This window comes from Musa acuminata, chromosome BXJ3-5 (assembly GCF_036884655.1).
Source record: "Musa acuminata AAA Group cultivar baxijiao chromosome BXJ3-5, Cavendish_Baxijiao_AAA, whole genome shotgun sequence".
Classification (NCBI taxonomy): domain Eukaryota; kingdom Viridiplantae; phylum Streptophyta; class Magnoliopsida; order Zingiberales; family Musaceae; genus Musa; species Musa acuminata.
The window spans coordinates 40,993,703-41,011,749 of record NC_088353.1 but is presented as its reverse complement, the minus strand read 5'-3'; the positions used below and the strand labels follow the sequence as shown (position 1 = coordinate 41,011,749).

The window sequence follows — 18,047 nt, the reverse complement described above, 5'->3', positions numbered from 1 at the left end:
AGACCAACTTGGGGGAGCGGCTTCCGTAAGCACGAGGGAAACAGACCTAACCTCGGCAATTTTGTATCCCTAATCCTACCACGAACGGTCTACCTTGAGATGCAACTCATCATTTTTGGGTAAATGAGAAATGGACTTCCTCCAGCTTTTGGCGTCAGCTGCTGATGTTCGTGAATTCAAATTAAACAGCGCTAAGAACACCCAAAAAAATACCTACCCATATGGTTAGTGCTGTAAGAAATGAAACGGGTGAGCTCACCAGGGGTCCATCTAGAGTCCGTGGGATCCACGGCAGATGACGTGGGGCGAGGCGCGAACGTCCGTGGTGGACCGGCCAATCGATGGAAGCTTCCTCGAAGCCTCCCGCCCGCCTCCCCGCGCGCTCTCTCGCTCCCCGACGGTTACAGAGTTAGTTGACCTGACGGTTGTGAGAGTATACTCGCCAAACCGAATAAAATGTAAAAAGAATAAAGAAATGGGGAGAAATAGACCAAAACTCTGCAATCAATCATACGTTTGCTTATGACCAATTCTACAGTCTACAAATATAAGATCTACTGCTCCTGTACAATGGACCGCAAGAAGGCTGAAGAAGGGAAACACACACACACACACTACCAACAAAAAAAAAAAAAAAAGAATTAGAAAATTACTTCCAGAACTTTGGCCTGCCTCCGCGTCGCCACCTGCACATGCAAACGGATTGACAAAAATCATATATAAGGACGAAATAATAAAAAAACATTTTTCATTAAGAGTACAATATGCATCCATAACATAAAAAAATAAATATCAATCATGGTTTTTCGAAGAAATTTTCAAAGGTAAATCTATTATGATATTAGGAGAAAGAATGGGTATAATAAAGATGGGAGGGGAACGAAAGAGAAGGATCATCTCGTAGAGAGAGAATACGAACCTAAGCTGATCCAAAGGCGGCCTTGCTCTTGCGGAGAGGGGAGGAGGGCAGCGCCGAGCGGGAGCAGAGGAGGGCGTCGGCGGCGGCGGCGGTGTGGAGGGGAACGGGGATCCGAAGATCCCTCGTGCTCAGCCCCTCGCCGGTGCCGTCGCCGATCCGGAGGTCCTCCTCCCGTATTCTTCGCACCTGGCTGTGGACCAACGGCCGGCCACCGCCGCTCTCTTCCACTTCCGGCCCCTTCTCTTCCTTCCCTTCCCCAACCATCGAGATTGCCGCCGTCATGTGGTCTCTCTTTCTCTCTCTCTCACGTATCCGGTGATAGGGTTTTTGGCTGGGGAGGAAAATAAATAGGGGATCGACGGGGACAGAGGGAGTGAGAGAGGCGGGTTGCTGCTACGTTTACGGCACGCGACCTCGACGGGTGCGCGAGGTGACGAGCTTGACACGTGGATACGAGAGTTCGTTGAGATCTGCCACGCGGATAACGGGACTTCAAGCCACGATTGACTGCCAGATTGGAAAGGCCACGTGGAGGACCAATTTCGAACCACGCGTGAAGGGAGACGGGGCGGTTGGAATCAGAGAGTCGGTTGAGATCTGCCACACGGAGAAATGACACGTCACGTAGCTCTGTAACAACATAATACAAATTCTTAATGACATGCAATGAAAGGCAAACAGAAAAAACAGAGGCCATCTACAGAAGTCTATGAGATTTGTGTCACCTGAAAGGACTTGGATTTCATTACAAAGTAGCTCAAAATTGTTGTTCTGTGCGTGCAGATCCTCCCATTTCTTGGAGACTCAACCATAGATATCAGCTGAGAGGACATTATGATGAGACATTCTATCTGCTTCCATCTGAAATCATCTTAAGTTAGCTACAACACTGTAAATTTAGATGAAAACAGAACATAGCACCTCGAGATATAGATGGTGTCTGGATCTGCATCAATAATATTTGGTAGTGAATCAAGAGACACTGAATCAGAATCATAGGTAAGCAGCGGCTCCTTAACCTTATCAGAGACTTACAAGCATTCAGAAGCATCAGCCCCAGCCATAAGATGCATCTGGGGCTTCCAAATTACTAAACATTAACCAGCAAGGGTCATCCTTGGGAACATCTTGGATAGTGGTTTCGCCTTCATCTGGAGATGCCTTGTCATCGACAGCCATAACAATAGCTCTGGAACTCGGGTCTTCCACTTTGTGTCTCAGCCATATTTTTCTCTTGGCTCGGGCATATTATTTCCTCTTCATGGATTCTTGATGGTTCTTGAACGCCTTCAGTAATCTAATGACCTCCGGCTGAATCAACTTGTACATGTTTTTCTCTCATAAAAGTGTTGAAACACTGAACAGGTCGGTCTTCATCAGCACTAAGCCAGACACTCAACAGTTCATCATCATCATCATCCATCTCATTCATTACTTCCTTGGTCGCCCGATAGAAAAGAATGCATGCCATGTTTCTGATGGTTGTGGAATGTATTTCCGAAACCTTCATGTACGGAGATCTTGGAAACCTCAAAGTCTGACTATAGGAAGGGCTCAGGGATGAATAAAAACTTCAAGGCCATTAGTGTTTGTCTACATAATGCAGCAACTTCTGTTCCAGATTCCAGTTTACCTGCAAAAACAAGAAAAGAAATCCAAGTTAACAAGCACCGAATGTAAAAGTTGTGAAGGTCACCAGTGTTTTCTATTCAAGACATCGAATTTGTGCAGACATTGTTCACCTATAAACTAAATCTTCTAACATCTAGATAGACAGTAGTTCTAACATCATCGCATCATAAAAGTTTGCAAAGGCCAACACGACCAGTATGATTTTGTGCCATTATTAGTATTGGCCTATTGTGTCATCTAATGCTTGCAAAATATTTCCAGTTCCCAGGCATTTCATCTGACAATATCGAAACAAGAGAAGCTGGAATTGTGCAATCAGGCAGCATATCAGTGAGAAAGAAACACTTAAGGATAATCTTAGCACGAAGTCTATCCAAGCTCTGAAGCTGCTTGAATACAAAAATAAATTATTAATTTGTAGGAATGTTAAAAATGAGGGGCATAGCAGGCACATCCAACATGAATGCTTCAAAACTAAAAGTCCAAGTCTAAGCATAGTGGCCAACTACAAGATATATATACTTCTAAATGCTTACCACCCAATATCTTACGTGTATCAGGTGCCAGCGCTCAAATATCTCAGATGCATTTCAGAAACTTTGTTGAAGTATCCAAATCTTTTAATAATGTTGACTAATAGGATACTCAATGAGCTTGAGAGATAAGAAATATGACATTAGAAACTTGAGTACTTCACTTTTCTTCAATGAACAAGATGTGTAAATGATATAAAAATGTTGTCAACTGCCATTTGTATTGAGCATCATAAGGCGACGATATTGAAATGTTATTTCGGCCTCAATTTTCTAAAATTACTGAAGCAATTTTTTTAAGAATATAGCAATACTTGCTAATTATTTATTGTTTATCATGTTAGACAAGAACATTTTTAACTCTCTAAGTAAATCTCAAGGCTTGTTGCACATGATAATTACACAATAAAAAGAATCTACTTGCCATATCAATTGTTTTGTATCTTTTTATTTACCAATATCAGCAAATTCATATAAGTTCTTAGCATTAACTTGTACCCCAATCAGTACTTGAGGGAAACTAAATCTTTCACTATCAATGTGTAAGACTAAACTGCAAGAATATTAATCCACAAGTATATCTTGGAACTATCACCAATCTAAACAAAAATAGTACTTTAATCGTGTTTAAAAGAGTGATGTTATATCAGTTTCATAATTCTATTTCTTCAATTTCTAGCTGTTAGACAAATTTCAATTGCTTTATAATTTTGCCTTAGCGAAAAAGATGAAGCCGTTCTGACATGTATGGAGGATGAACACGCAATGGAGAAAAGGAGCGAAGCCGTTACCATCTTACTTGAGGCCAACGAGAGGACGCATTCAACGCAGGCATCCACGGCGGACCATCAGGCCTCGATCAGATTCGCGTTCGGGGAGATCGAGGACGAGCTTGTAGAGGAGGCCAAGCGATCCCTCACCAGGGACCTTTAAGAAAACGGTGATCGCCATCGAAGGCGAGCGGAGCTCCCAATTCGCCTCAAGGGTAAGAAAGGGGGGCGATCGAGGCGAAGACGTCGATCGCGAGGAGTAGGGTTCGGGGAGACGTGATTACGGCAAAGGACGAGGTCGGGAGGGTTTTAGGATTTAATCGCCGCGCGATGGACGGGAAAGAGAGAAAGAAAGTATAATGACAGTTGATCGCAACCGTCCACTTCAACGTAAAAAATCAGAGATTTTCCATGAAAACAAAAAAAAATTAAAAATATCTTCTTTTTTTTGCATATTTGAAAAAATACAAATATTTATCACTAAAAGATCCAGTGATTAAATGATTCATCAGTAGAAATTTCAGTAACAAAAAAAATATATTTGTCATTAAATCATGCGACAAATTATATTCATGGCTGATTTATTCAGATTGTATCATAAAATGAGTAATAAGACAATATAATGATGTCGTGACTACTTATTCACCTGCAATTTACAACTAGAAATTGATACTAGCAAGATGACATGAAAATTTTTGGGACAAATTAATTGTGTCACTGAAAATATCTTAAACAATGACACAGGTCTTACTACTTGTCACTCGAAAAATACATGTTAACTTAGTGATTGAAGTTTTCTATCTGGAAATATCTAGTTCTGATTGAGGGGAGCATATATGATTGACACCCCAATGGGCAGTATAACATTATTGATACTACAGAGGATAATATAACACTATATCAATGGAATGATAGAAATCATACAGAATTCCAGAATTGCGATAAAACATGACTGATTTGAACTCCACAGCTTACTAGGAGATCCGGAAAAAGGAAGGATCAGGTTGATGACCTTCTTACTTTAGCTCTTTGAACCACAATGCTCCTGCAAGAATTTGTACAGCTCTTCTGCAACTGTCAAGGGATACTCCTCTTGTGGAAGAAGAGCCCCTGGAACCACCACAAATTTAGTGACACCTTTGGCTTCTTTTAGAGCATCCATCTCGGCTTTTGACCTCTTGGGGGCACCGACTGTTGATACGACCAATATTGGCATCTTCCCTTCCAGTTCTCCAAATAGTTGGAGAAACTCCTCACGAGACTTAACGGGATCAAGCTCGCCTGTCAGAAAAGCAGCAGGAACATATCGAGCACCCTTCCGTTTTGTCAAGTTATATCTGCTCTCCACAATGCTTGGTGTGACATTCTCTGGGTCTGCATAGACATGGGACCTGTACTGGGATTCAATGGACTTCTCATTGCTCACCAGCACATTGTACATCATCCAACCCACTGCTGGTGCCCTCAGAGTGCCCCTCAGGAGTCCATACCTAGAGAAATTGGCATGGGGTCATGTAAGTACGGCAGTTCTATGTTCTATCTTTGCGGTAAAGTTCACCAGTAATCAATACTGGAAAACTGAAAGCAGGACATGATCACCTTGCAAGATATATACGTTGCCAAAAACAAGCACCTTAGTTTACATTGTAAGCACAAATTCTAAACACCTAAGCTTATTGCGACTATCAGGTGAACTTCATTTTGGATGTTCAACAGCTTGTTTTTCCCTGTAGATGACCTCTTGAGATAGAGATCATATTCTAACACTTAGATTTCATGAAATTACCTTGATTAGCCACAAAACAATCCAACCATGCAAATTAATTGCATAAACTTATGAGGAGAAGAAGCTTAGATCCATAACTACTTTGGACTGTAAAATTTTGTATAGAGAGTAGACACTTAAGTTTTAGTGAATGAACAAATATTGTATATGCCTGCACCTCACACATGTATAAAGGCCAATCTATCTAAAAGTTTTTGACCTTGGGAATCAGATGCACAAGGATAGCATTTGAACATATATATTGACACATAGCAGTCACTATTTTAATCCACCTATCCTCTACAATCCTCGATTACCATTGTGTTCTCCAGCTTCAATAAAGCTGTGCTAATGTGCAAGGGCTTTCTCAAGTCCCTCCAAACCCTAGCTGAAAATGCTGACAAGATCACTGATCTTTAATTAGGAGCTTTACACAGTACCTTGAAGACCAGCTGAAAGTGAGACAATAGAGAGAGCTTCTATATAAATTTGGAAATATAGTCAAAGATTAAAAGATCATAGGAAAATTGTAACATATCCAACATTTCAGATGCACTAAGCAAACAAACAGGATATTTAACTAAAAGGATCTCTCTTCTTTAATTAAATTCTTTGTTATTTTTATTAGTTATATTTGCAAACTTCTGTTGAAGGTTAGAAACAACAAAGTCACTATCTGTTAGTATTTGTCCACCCATTACAACTACTACTTGCAGATCATTTTTTCAAGTGCATCATAGATTCAAAACACCTAACTTCTGTATGAGTTTAGGTACACTTAATATATGTTCTACAACTAATATGTTGGAAATAAGATTAAATATGAAACAATACAAGATCAAGTCAAACAAGTAAGTACCTTGACTCCATGTCTGAACTTCGACCGAAGACTATAGGAAGAGGACCAGCCCAAGTAGGTGCAACAGCTGCTATGGATGCAGGACTAATTGAACACTTTCCAGCTGCACGAACTGCAATAGTTGCTGCATGTCCTCCCCCAAAAATAACCAACTCGCCTTCTGTTTTTGATAGAATAAAATAAGAACATACAACAATAGCTGGAAAAATAATCTCACAATAAGAAGTCACAGCTCAAAAGAAGGTTTCATGGATATTAGCAATTCATACATATGAATTTGAGAGATATTAGTTATGCTTAGCTCATTTGAACATGTACAACAAAAAATTTTGTCTAACAATTTTCCATTACATATCAATTTTGTACATTCACATTATGTGATTTCTAATACAGGAAAAAATCTTATACTACAGCATTCTCCCATTGGACAATGTCCTATGAGGCGCCACACGAATCAGTAACTATATAGTCAGGCACCCATTCCAAGCATAAGAGTGAAGACATTATACCGAATTTAAGTGATTAAAAGCATTCCTAGAAAAGTCATTCTAAACGTGCAGCCTACAAAATTTGGAGAAACTCTTGGTCTCCATTTTTTAATAACTTATATTTTGTTGATCAGTCAAACTAATGCAGGTTCAACGAGACCTGGAACTTTTTCAAGATGTGGTTAAAAACTGCATCACCAAAAGAAAGAGCCTTAGTGACAGATACAAGTCAATGTTTCTTTATCCAAATAATGAAATTGACTGAGGCTTTGGTATGACAATTCCTCATGGATGGAGCTACAATAATCATTATTCATGAAATTGTGCAGATGACCATATTGCAGTTGTGCTGCACAACAATCAAAACCTTTAATTTCAGATCACCTAAATTTACCAGAGGAGAATCTGATGCACCAATCAATTGAACAATGAAGTTATCCACAAGATAACCAATGCCCTTAAGGATGACTACCTCTAAACTTTTGTGTAGAAAGTACATGACTTCTCTAGAGAATTAAAACATTGGTTACCCAGAGCTCATCTAGGTTTGTTAATGAGAAGTTTTTGGCTAACAGTTCTATATTAGAGTTTGCATCTGCTGTCTTATATGCACATTATATGATTTCCAATACACGTTAATTCTTTGCAAAATGTGCTCGGTAGTCTCGATCCTCTTATACTACTATAATACACCCTTCACCCATCAAATAAATGCCCTAGGATGTAAACATTAATCAGTTGCGGCCTACCTAGGTATTGGTTATGATGGCAGAGAAACATGTGCTGATTTAGAAGAAAGAAATACATAATAAAACAGGAAAATCGGGGATGATATATGCTGGTATTGTAGCAGAAACTTGTAGACAGTGGTTACTTTTGCTATGAGATTATTGTACCGTTTTATGTGTTAAGTATGAAGGTTCAGTAAATGGTCTAACTTATTTAGGATCTATTTGCAATTTAATAATGGAATGATATTGGAATCCTATGTTATCAAGTTGGATTTTGATCAGTTCTACACGAATATGTCTAATACAAACAATGGCAACATGAGGGAAGTGGTCACTCTTGTCAGCCCATATTAAAATTTCACCTGAATTTGCCAGAGGACCATCTGATGCATTGATAAACTGGACAAGAAAGTTCTCCATGACATCAGCATTGTACTCCAGTGATGGCCTATCAGAAAATCCCAGACCAGGCCAATCAACGATAGTAGCACGGCATCGCACATCTCCTTCTCGCGCAACAATATCCTTCGCCACTGTCCTCCATTCCTCAACAGTGCTAGCGTCCGAGATAGTGGGGATCATGAGGATCTGCTTGGCATTTGCAGCACTCTTCCCCTCATGCTCCTCATAGTAGACGTTCACAGAATTGCCGTCAAAATTCCACTGCCACTTGCCAGTCTGGAATGCCACAGGCACTTATCAGCCAAATGCAAAACACGATACTAAATCACCCAAATGCAAGCGAAGAAAATACTCCTATTTTACTCATCCAGATTTTATGTACAACGAAATTCTTCTAATAGGGAATAAAAGGGCAATCTTTTCCAATGGAAACCGTATAAATATGCACCATCTAGTTAAAGCTTCGCATAAACACAAAATATCCACAAATTCAAGAACAATTTACACAGAAAGATCCAACACGATTACTACCGTCAGAAACCCAATTTCAGGCGCCTGAACTAGAAATTACAAGGGGCAAAGGGAAGGCAAAGAAGGAAATCTGGTCAAAAGTAGGTTACCTTAGATGGGGACGGAGAATTATCGAGGACAGGAGAAGGGGCGGAAGAAGGAGCGAGAGATGAAGAGACGCGTCTGAACCGCAGCGGCCTCGCGATCGGAAGAAGAAAAGGAGGAGAAAGGAGGCGTAAGCGAGAGATCGAGGCGGCTCGGGAGAAGCTCGCGGGGGAGGCGGGGATGAAGAGCGCATTGGAGGTCGCCATGCTCGCAGTCGGGGGGTTGAAAGTAGGAATGGTGGCACGGAGAAATAGAAGCCGCGGAGGCGACACGATGCCTCACGCCGTCCTCACTGCTCCATTTAATATTATTCTTCACTTAAAACAGGAAAAAAAGACCAAGAGATAATTATTTTAAAATATCAAAAAAGAATATTCTTAAAATTCTTACCAGAAAATGATAGTCAACTGAAGAAGATTAAATACAATAATATATAATACATATTGGATTTCATGAGAATATTAATGATAAATTTAAATTTAGAAGAAAATTAAAATAACCTTTGACATTCAAAAGATATACATATGATATGTGTGTATAATTTATATTACACACATACATATGAAGAAGATTATATATATATATATATATATATGATTTAGTTTTCGTTTGTGGCGGCCTACCACACTAGTAACTGGAGATGATGATTGGACACTGAAAGTTGACCACAACGGGTACCACCAAAATGTTGAATAGAAAACAAGGTATAGAGAAGCGTAGACGAGGAATTGGTACGTGAATCATTATATCACTTATAAGAGCCTTAGTTTGTGTGAACGGAGACATGGCGTCACAGAAATGAGGCGTCGGTCGTTGACTGCCACTTAAGATGACGATAATAGCTACAGAGAAGACAATACTTGGCATTTATCCTCATCGATCTCCTTCCCCAGGCTCCAGTCTTGCCGGCTAAACACGCCCGGAAGCATCGGCCAAAGGACTCGGCATGTCCTGGCTCTGCAAACGCCGAAGCTTGAAGGAGGACAATTTCTGGGTGGTAGTCGACAGCGGTTGCTTCTCAGTCATCCTTATGAAGCTGTAGGAGAACGCCCCTAACAAGGTGCCGACCACAGGCCCAAGAAGATACACCCACAGAGCATCGTAGTTCCTGCTCGCCAACGCCGGGCCTAACGTCCTCGCTGGGTTCATCGACCCTCCTGAGATCGGCCTGCACAGCTCCATCCCATTTTAAGTGCTGTAACCCTATGCATTTCGTCTACTGAAACTGCTGTTAATCTTATTCAGTCTGTGTTAGTTAGTATATGTTCTTAGTATACCCTTATCTACAACCTAAGTGACATTACTTTCAGTATTAGGGTTCCTACTTTGATGACCAGTATCACTGTCAGTCTTGCAATCCTAAGAATGACGAGATGTATTATTTTACCCAGCTAGAATGGAGGTTATGCAGACTGCCGAGCCAACAGCCAACCCTGCCAACTCTCCTACCTGCAACAGGACGAAGATGTGTTGGGAAGCATGAGAACAAGGAGGAGCATGCATGAACTGTGGGCACGGTGAGAAGAGTTGGTGCGGACTCACAGCTTTGGAATCAGTGGCTACAGCCGAGGTGACGAACATCATGCAGAAGGTGACCACGATCTCCATGACCAAGGCCTTCAGAGCTGTGTCCGACGGCGTCGTGGTACCGAGATTGGTGATGGGGTGCAGCAGCTCGCGGAGGACGAAGGAGGAGACCATGGCCCCCGAGATCTGAGCAGAGATGTAGAATGGAACCTGCAAGGATGTATTGTAGGGAGATAAGTGAACAGGATGATGCATAAACCCTAAACTCATCAAACAACTAAGATTTCATGAGCGGTATAGCTTCTGATCATCTTCTTGTGTTAACATAATAAATTACACTTATGGAAATAAAAAGCTTAAATTATAAAGTCCGATCAAACCCAATATATATTATCCAACTCTTTCGGTCATTATCAATATGAGACTATTCTATATTTCTAACATCTTCGACATTTCCGCAAGTTATTATGATATGAATTAAGTTCAATATATGTCACTTAATTCTTATGATTCTTACCATTATGGAACGGCCCTAAGAATCACTAAAGGAATTATTTTTGGCATATAATGATTTGAAGCTCTGCATCTAAGTGAGGCATCATTGCAAGCTCAGTGGTAGGAAGCTCTGGAGCACATCCTTGTTTTGGCTTTTGGTCCCAACCCTAAAGAACTTGCATGAGAGAGAGAGAGAGAGAGAGAGAGAGAAGAGAGAGAGAGTCTTTCGTGATTAGGACTACTTGGCATATTTCTTTACATATTTTGTGGAATGATTTGATCCACACTTGAACTTGTCATGGATCATTAATCATGGCCTGTGTCATCCCACTGGTCAAATCACAAATCTGAGTACAATCTTCTCATAAATTTTAGCCACAAGCTTTTGACCTGTTCATAAAAAAAAAGAGAGCAATTCTTTTTATCTATATATATTGGAACATAAAATATTAAGAAAAAGAGTTTGTAAGATAATATTTTAGCAGCATTACTTGCTTTTATGTTTTCTTCTGTGATGAAGGGAGGTCTTCAAAGTATCTTCTTATCTATGAACCACTCATATGGAGAGATCATGCATTATTAGAATTGGATTCTATATATATATATATATATATATATATATATCTGATATTAATGGTGAAAGATGAAGGCTTACTGCATGGTAAACATCAAGTTCTATAAGAAATTTAGGTATAGAGAGCAATAAAAGCTAAGCATGAGGTGGAGGAATTGACAGTGCTACTGGAGTTGGGGGAAGAGGGTGAGAGGAGATGAAGGAACGTACGCACCTGTATCCATGGGAAATGCCGGGAGACGGCGAAGGCTAAGGTGACGGCGGGGTTCATGTGCGCCCCCGAGATGTGACCCACGGCATAGATCATCACCGTGACGATCAACCCACCGGCGACCGACGCCCCCAGCTGCGACACCGCGCCAGCCTCGCTCTTGCTCAACGCCGCGGACCCGCAGGTGACGAACACGAGCAGGAAGGTGGCGATCGTCTCCGCGACGACCTGCAACACCAGAAGGTAGCAGCCATGAACAAGAGGCAGAGATCAAGCGTGGGTGGGTCAAGAAGCGACAATGACCTTCTCGGCAAGGAAGGGTGGGAAGAGTTCTTCGAGGCTCTTCCGGTGGAGAAGAGAGGGAGAGATGGAGGTGTGAGTTGTGACCGCATCATGGATTTCGTTGCAGGCAGTAGTAGTAGGCCTTGTGCCGTGGGAAGCCATTGCCAAGCTCTAAGAGCTCCTCAAGGTGTGGTGGCCATTCTATGTTGTTGTAGGGTGGTATTTATAGAGCGAGCTGCACTTGCTGATGCCATTGTCTTGTATGGGGTCAGCTGGGTTTCCACGTAAGTGCTCGATGAAATGCCACTCTAATCTCAGCCATCCACGTGCTTCATGTATAAGATTTACAACACATAATTCAAATAATAATGAACATGATCTTATTATGAGATAGTTCATGATGTTCATTATGCACCTCTGCATTTTTTTTCTTCTATTTCTTCATGAATAATCATATATTTTTTTTATCATGAGGCTACTATTAAAAATTCAATGTGTGATCTCAGTATTATTTATATCTTACTGAATAATCTTAATTTTTAATCTTCAATCATTTCATTTATGAAGTTAAATTTATGTTATTTGATACTCTGTCTATATATATAAATAAAAAAAAAAAGGTTTTTCATCGTACTAACAAATTAAAAGTTCTCACAAGTCAACTCCGACTTTCTAGTATAAATCTTTACGAATTTCTGTATCCTTTACGAATCCACCGAGATATGCCTAAATAATAATTTTTTTAAAGATTTTTTTCTTTGTATAAAATTTTTTACATACTTGATTTGATCCTAAAATCTAGAAAAACATATCAACCCTAATTTTTTTTGGGGGGGGGGGGGGGGGGTCAATCATTTATAGCTTACCTCAACCTTTTGAAGTCTAAAAGGTAGAAGCACTAGCATGAGAAGCCATGCTTCAAAAGCACAGCCTAACAATGATGTGCCACTTTGGGAAGCTGGTTTGGGCAGGCAACTTCTTGGCTTTTCTCTTGTGGATGCATGAGTGCCTACTCCTCTGTCTTCTTTGTCTCTCTTGGAAGAGTAGTTTTGATTGGACTTTCTTCTTCTTCTTCTTCCTCCAATGGTAACTTGAACCCATTGACCAGCTGATATAGGTACAACAACACACAGTGGGAGGATCAAGAAAAAGGGGAGGAAATGAAGAGCATTAACCATTGTCTCCAAGAATCTTCCACATGTGTAGTTTGGATGACATAAGAATGACTCATGTTCAGCTGCATTTCTTATGATGAAGGGTTTATAATTGGCTTCTTCAATAATTTTTCTTTGAATATAATTTAACAACACAATGTTAAGAGAATATTGATGGGAGAGATCTTGAGATAGGAATAAGAAAATAGTATTATATCGATAAGATTCGAAAGAGTTCTCAAAAACAAAACGTAAGCTTTTGAGCTGAATTAATGTCTTCATGAAGCATAAATTTTTTGTTTCTTAAAGAAATTTTAAGATAAATTTAGGTCAAAACAGTATCTTAAATGTAAAATGTTGTCTCTCAATATAATTTAGTTTGTAATCAAGCATGTTAAAAATATTAAATTATATTATATCTAATAAATAAATTTAAGATTATACCTTATATAAGCTTAGCTAAGATATATCGTAATTAATATTTTAAGTGCTCGATCGACTCACCGAGTGTCTATAAAAATAAATTAGATCATAAGCTTTTGGATTTAATGATATTGACATTATTACTATGGTGAAAGAAAGACCCAAAACTAATGTAACAAAACATAAAATTAATGAATCTCTTTTCAACTATCAGATGCATTAGCATTACAAATTAGATTTCACTTTGATTTGTTGCATTACAACTTTTTTTAATCTCAAAACAACATGAAGGCCATCACTCAATGGTAAAAGATTTCCTCCCAAATTTTCATTAGTGTTGTCAAGAGCAAGGATTTGTAAAAGATAGATTGGATTTATAAAAGTTAGACTAACTAAACTTAGTTGAGGGATTAACCTTTGTCATCACTTTTTGTGGATTCTAGGGTCTACGTGGGTGCTTCACTTTCGTAGGCATCACTTTATGTTTTACCCAGCTTGTTGTTAAGAATGAGTTTCTAATGGATCCATTGCTTACTTTGTGGGAACTTTTATCTAATATATTATAAATTTTAAATAAAGAAAAAGAGACATTGTTAAAAAATATAGGGCGACATCACATATGAAGCAGAAGATCACAAACAAAATTCTCAGATTTTCACAGAAAAATAGTCTCTCATCGTTATGCGAAGATTGATGCGTAAAATCCCGCCAAATCAAAAATCGCGTGTATAAGAAAGATGTGTTACATTGGGATATCATATATTCTTAAAAACTTATAGATCTATATAAGAGAATGAAGGAGGTCAATTATCATCCTCTTTAGTGGTGATCCACATAGTAAGGATTGTAAAGATGCTTCTCAAATCGTTGCTCAAATCTCTTCGTTGTACATACCACACAATTAAGAAGGGGTCAGTTATTCTTGTTATCCACATGCCCTAAGCAGGAGTTTGCTGGTTGAGAATGAGAGAGAGAGAGAGAGAGAGAGAGAGAGAGAGAAGAATATAAGGCAACCAAAAGGGGTTTGACTTCCTATTTATAGACACACATTGTCAACTTAATCCTAATAGATACTACCATATTGGGTCTTGGATTTTTATCCAACCACTTAAGTTTCTAATATTAGTGAATCTCTATCTAATAATCTCTCATTGGTTTTTATTGGATCTGATCCAATATTTTATAGGCTTATTGGATATCCAATAAGATAGGGGCTCCAACGGATATCTCATATCTGAACCTCTACTCATTGCAATACCTATCATATGTGTGTGGCCCTCGAGGCCCAATATCGAGTTAGCCGTGAGTCATACCTGTCAGAACTCCTTTTGGCTTAGTAAATTATTATCTTCATAATAATTTACTTTACTCATTGATTGCGGATGTACTAGGTAACTACGCCATAATCCCTAAATGATACAAGAGAATCCAATCTATTGGATGATATAAGGTTTTGCCTAAGCAAGAACACATGAGATATTCCCTCATGACATCGAGAGAGGATTATCCTCTATGAACACTTAATAGCCCTCGTAAATTTGGATGCTACTTCCGATAACTGGCTGTGCTAGATCTGGAACTTCTAGGTCTATAAGTCTGATATCAAAGAGTAGAGTATTCATACAGAACATCCTTTGTGTCTTAAGTTTAAAGACCAGATACACTACTAGGATGACGAAATCATTGTTTGACAATGATGTATCATCAATTATCCAATATTTCGTGAGTGGATCAATCAATGAACTCATTCTCCAATGAGAACCTGTACGGTATCCCTAGTGTCCTCACATGAGTAGCTATGAGACCAGTCGCCTCCATCATATAGATAGGTATACAGCACACCAGTCTATCCGGTCATCTTGATTTCTCTCTCGAGTAACCTATGTCTGAGATTATCTAAGATTTATGTTTAAAGGCGAATCGGTCTCATAATCATAATATCATGATCTGATTCTCATTGCACAAATTCATGGATATCACAATACATACAATAAACAATATAAAGTAAAAAAATAAATAAATAAATAATAAATAAAAAGAGTGTATATTATATTACGCGTGTCATCACTCACGTAATTGGCTTGTGGGACACGTATGACATATCATTCATTCAAAAACATAAACTAAGTGATAGCTTTGGAGGTTTATTTTAGAGAGAGGAAATATCATTGTTCATATAGTATTATTGTTTGTAAATACTTGCACCTAAATCCATATAGTGTGGCTTAATTTCTTGGAACAAAAGTAACATAGCATTGTTGTATCTTATTAAGGATATGTTGGTTGATTCCTTCATCTAGTCATACTTTCTTGCTTTAAAAATAATTCATTATTTGTTTTAGCCAACTAAATGAGAAATTATGTGTGACATTATATGTACTAATTAGAACAATCAAATGCATATGAGTCAACCTTCAAGGAAGGAACAATGCATGTAACTTGGACCATCTCCCACCTTTTGTAAAGCCACATCATTGAAGCATCTTTCCCATGAGAACACAATTGAGTGCACCATCACCACTATCATAAATATGTGACAACTATTTCATGTTCCATAGTAATGTTTTCTGAGGAGGAAAGCTGAAGGTGGTGACTGCTTTCCATCGATGTTATATCTAAAAATTAGAATTCTCTTCGGTTGTCCTTATCAAAATGTGTGCATAGTTAGGTTTCTTCTTCCTTCTTAATTATTTCTCCTGAATGTTAAGATTCATGCCTTCTTTCACAGTTTTAGTAGAACCATTAGTAAAAATCCCAACCTGTATTGATTCAAATGTATCAAGTTTTATTTTTCCATACAACTCACCATCACAAGCATAATTTATATAGACTTCATTGTTAGTCGTAAAATTCAAGTTTGCGATTAAATCATAGATCAAAACCTCCCTTAATCTGATCATAAGTCCAAGAACATCACTTTCAAGTGGGGTCTGAGTAGTAATGGTGTTGATGTTGCGTTCGGATACAACCCAAATGCCATTAAACATTATTCTTCGAGCGACTTATAATACTTTGATTTAGTCCTTCATAAAAATGAATAAGAATTTATATTAACTTGTAAGGATTTAATGAGTGTGTTACTATTAAATTTGGATATTTCGGTCAGACCATAATCAATAAGATCGAGCTCATATCGTAGAGTCATCACTGGGTTAGGTCTCATTATGTATTAGGCTAAGGTTGGCCTCAGCACTATACTATTTCTTGAGGAGATCACTGGGTTAGGTCTCATTATGTATTAGGCTAAGGTTGGCCTCAGCACTATACTATTTCTTGAGGAGATTTGATTCAACAAGGCTAATGAATCAGATATGCCAATACTATTGTGACAGATGTATCCATGTGGATCAATCAAAACAGTAAGAGATGTTACATGCAGATTGGTTTCTGCCACAGCATCTGTGGCAATGGTATTGTGGACCCTTTTGCAGCATCTGCCAGTCTGAAATGGAGGAGAAGAAGAAGCATGACCACTGAGTTGGTCACTGGCAAGAGCTTCTCTTCTCATGGAGCAGCTTCTGTGACAGGTTCCATCCTTGGTGATGATTCAAGGACAGGTCTTTTCCATGAAAGAATCTGATGGTGTTTGTCTCCATTAGGATGAACTGTTGCAGCCTTGGAACATTCTTGTGCCTTTTCCGTGTGATATTGGATTCGTTCTTGCTTTTGAGTTCACCTTGGATGTGTCTTGGTGCCAAATTCTCCTCTCACTCCTACCATAGATCACCACTTTGTTCTCCCCTTGACCATACCTTTATCTAAAGATGGATTCTATCATAAGAATATTTTCATTCCTTAGTGACATCGACAATATTTGTCGTTCTATCGAGATTTGATAGGTGAATGTCTAATCGAATTTATCACATCATCATAAATCATAATATAAAATATTCTCTAAATAAAAAATGATTGAAAAAGTATTTTCTTAATCATCATAAATAAGTCTCTCTCTAACTCTCGTGCATGTTCTTTTTTACGTCGAGCATCAACTGATTTGAGTGTCGAATGAACTTCATCAAGTACTTCCCCATCTTCTCTTATTGAACTTGTTGGATTCAGAGCTCTTCCCTTCCATTGGCTATTGTGTTATCATGTAATCTTCGGAATATGATAAAATTGAAAACCAGGGCTAAGTCAGATTGTCTCTATAATTCAGACTAACGACGAACCCTTAGACTAGCACCTAGCAAAGTCCGAGACTCTCCATCCGTGATACCCAACTCCTTGAATCATGAGTCACAAGATTTAAAGTACAAATAAAAAACAATGGTGCGAAAGGATCAAAGCACAAGCTAAGATACATGGCAATGCAGTCAAAGATTCTCTATCAATTAAACTAACATTCTATGGACATATTTGGACACAATGGGTAGACCAAATGGCACACGATTTTGTCACAATACACATTCCTTTTGGGACCATGTCATTCTTCTTTGTGCTTGCGAATGAAGTGGAGGATTAGGGCAAGCAAAAGTTGCTTTCTTGGAATCTTATCTTAGGTTTGTCCTCCTAATTCTTGGACATGTATATGTCATCATCATTCTTCTTTGTAGTGAATCCTTGCTGTTAAGGAAACGCAAGGCCATACAATGTTGTAGACAAGGAGGATTGCCATCCAATGAGTGTATATGGATATTACAAACCATGATTATTCTATGTTCATAAGC

The 18,047-nt window shown here is 38.8% G+C and overlaps 2 protein-coding genes across 5 annotated transcripts; both read right to left on the bottom strand.

Moving 5' to 3' along the window:
• Positions 1-499: 499 nt before the first annotated feature.
• Positions 500-9,008, bottom strand: LOC103985429 (uncharacterized). 4 transcript variants are annotated; one of them, XM_065152224.1, is made up of 8 exons: positions 8,720-9,008; positions 8,060-8,375; positions 6,479-6,638; positions 3,876-5,344; positions 1,955-2,552; positions 1,645-1,865; positions 920-1,549; positions 500-686 (listed from the first exon to the last, which is right to left on the bottom strand). In XM_065152224.1, the coding sequence occupies exons 1-4, from the start codon at positions 8,918-8,920 to the stop codon at positions 4,876-4,878; spliced, it is 1,146 nt and encodes a 381-aa protein (XP_065008296.1). In that variant the 5' UTR covers positions 8,921-9,008; the 3' UTR covers positions 500-686; positions 920-1,549; positions 1,645-1,865; positions 1,955-2,552; positions 3,876-4,875. The 4 variants fall into 4 exon arrangements, with proteins under 4 accessions (XP_065008296.1, XP_065008295.1, XP_065008294.1 ...); XM_065152223.1 differs by having other exon boundaries at positions 1,645-1,780; XM_065152222.1 differs by having other exon boundaries at positions 1,645-2,552.
• Positions 9,009-9,431: 423 nt separating this feature from the next.
• LOC103985432 (aquaporin NIP2-1-like) lies at positions 9,432-11,991 on the bottom strand. The gene is made up of 5 exons (XM_065153042.1): positions 11,825-11,991; positions 11,525-11,749; positions 10,257-10,451; positions 10,102-10,163; positions 9,432-9,882 (listed from the first exon to the last, which is right to left on the bottom strand). The coding sequence occupies exons 1-5, from the start codon at positions 11,963-11,965 to the stop codon at positions 9,624-9,626; spliced, it is 882 nt and encodes a 293-aa protein (XP_065009114.1). The 5' UTR covers positions 11,966-11,991; the 3' UTR covers positions 9,432-9,623.
• Between the last annotated feature and the right edge of the window lie 6,056 nt (positions 11,992-18,047).

Bases quoted from the DNA above. Each gene is read 5' to 3' on its own strand.
- LOC103985429 (XM_065152222.1), bottom strand. From the start codon at position 8,920: ATGGCGACCTCCAATGCGCTCTTCATCCCCGCCTCCCCCGCGAGCTTC. The intron at 6,639-8,059 runs GTGAAATTTTAA...TATCAAAAACAG, and splicing joins TGGTCCTCTGGCAAATTCAG to AAGGCGAGTTGGTTATTTTT. The intron at 5,345-6,478 runs GTACTTACTTGT...CAATTTCTCTAG, and splicing joins AGTTCAGACATGGAGTCAAG to GTATGGACTCCTGAGGGGCA.
- LOC103985432 (XM_065153042.1), bottom strand. From the start codon at position 11,965: ATGGCTTCCCACGGCACAAGGCCTACTACTACTGCCTGCAACGAAATC. The intron at 10,452-11,524 runs GTGCGTACGTTC...ACATCCTTGCAG, and splicing joins GGCATTTCCCATGGATACAG to GTTCCATTCTACATCTCTGC. The intron at 9,883-10,101 runs GTAAAATAATAC...GGAGCTGTGCAG, and splicing joins ATAACCTCCATTCTAGCTGG to GCCGATCTCAGGAGGGTCGA.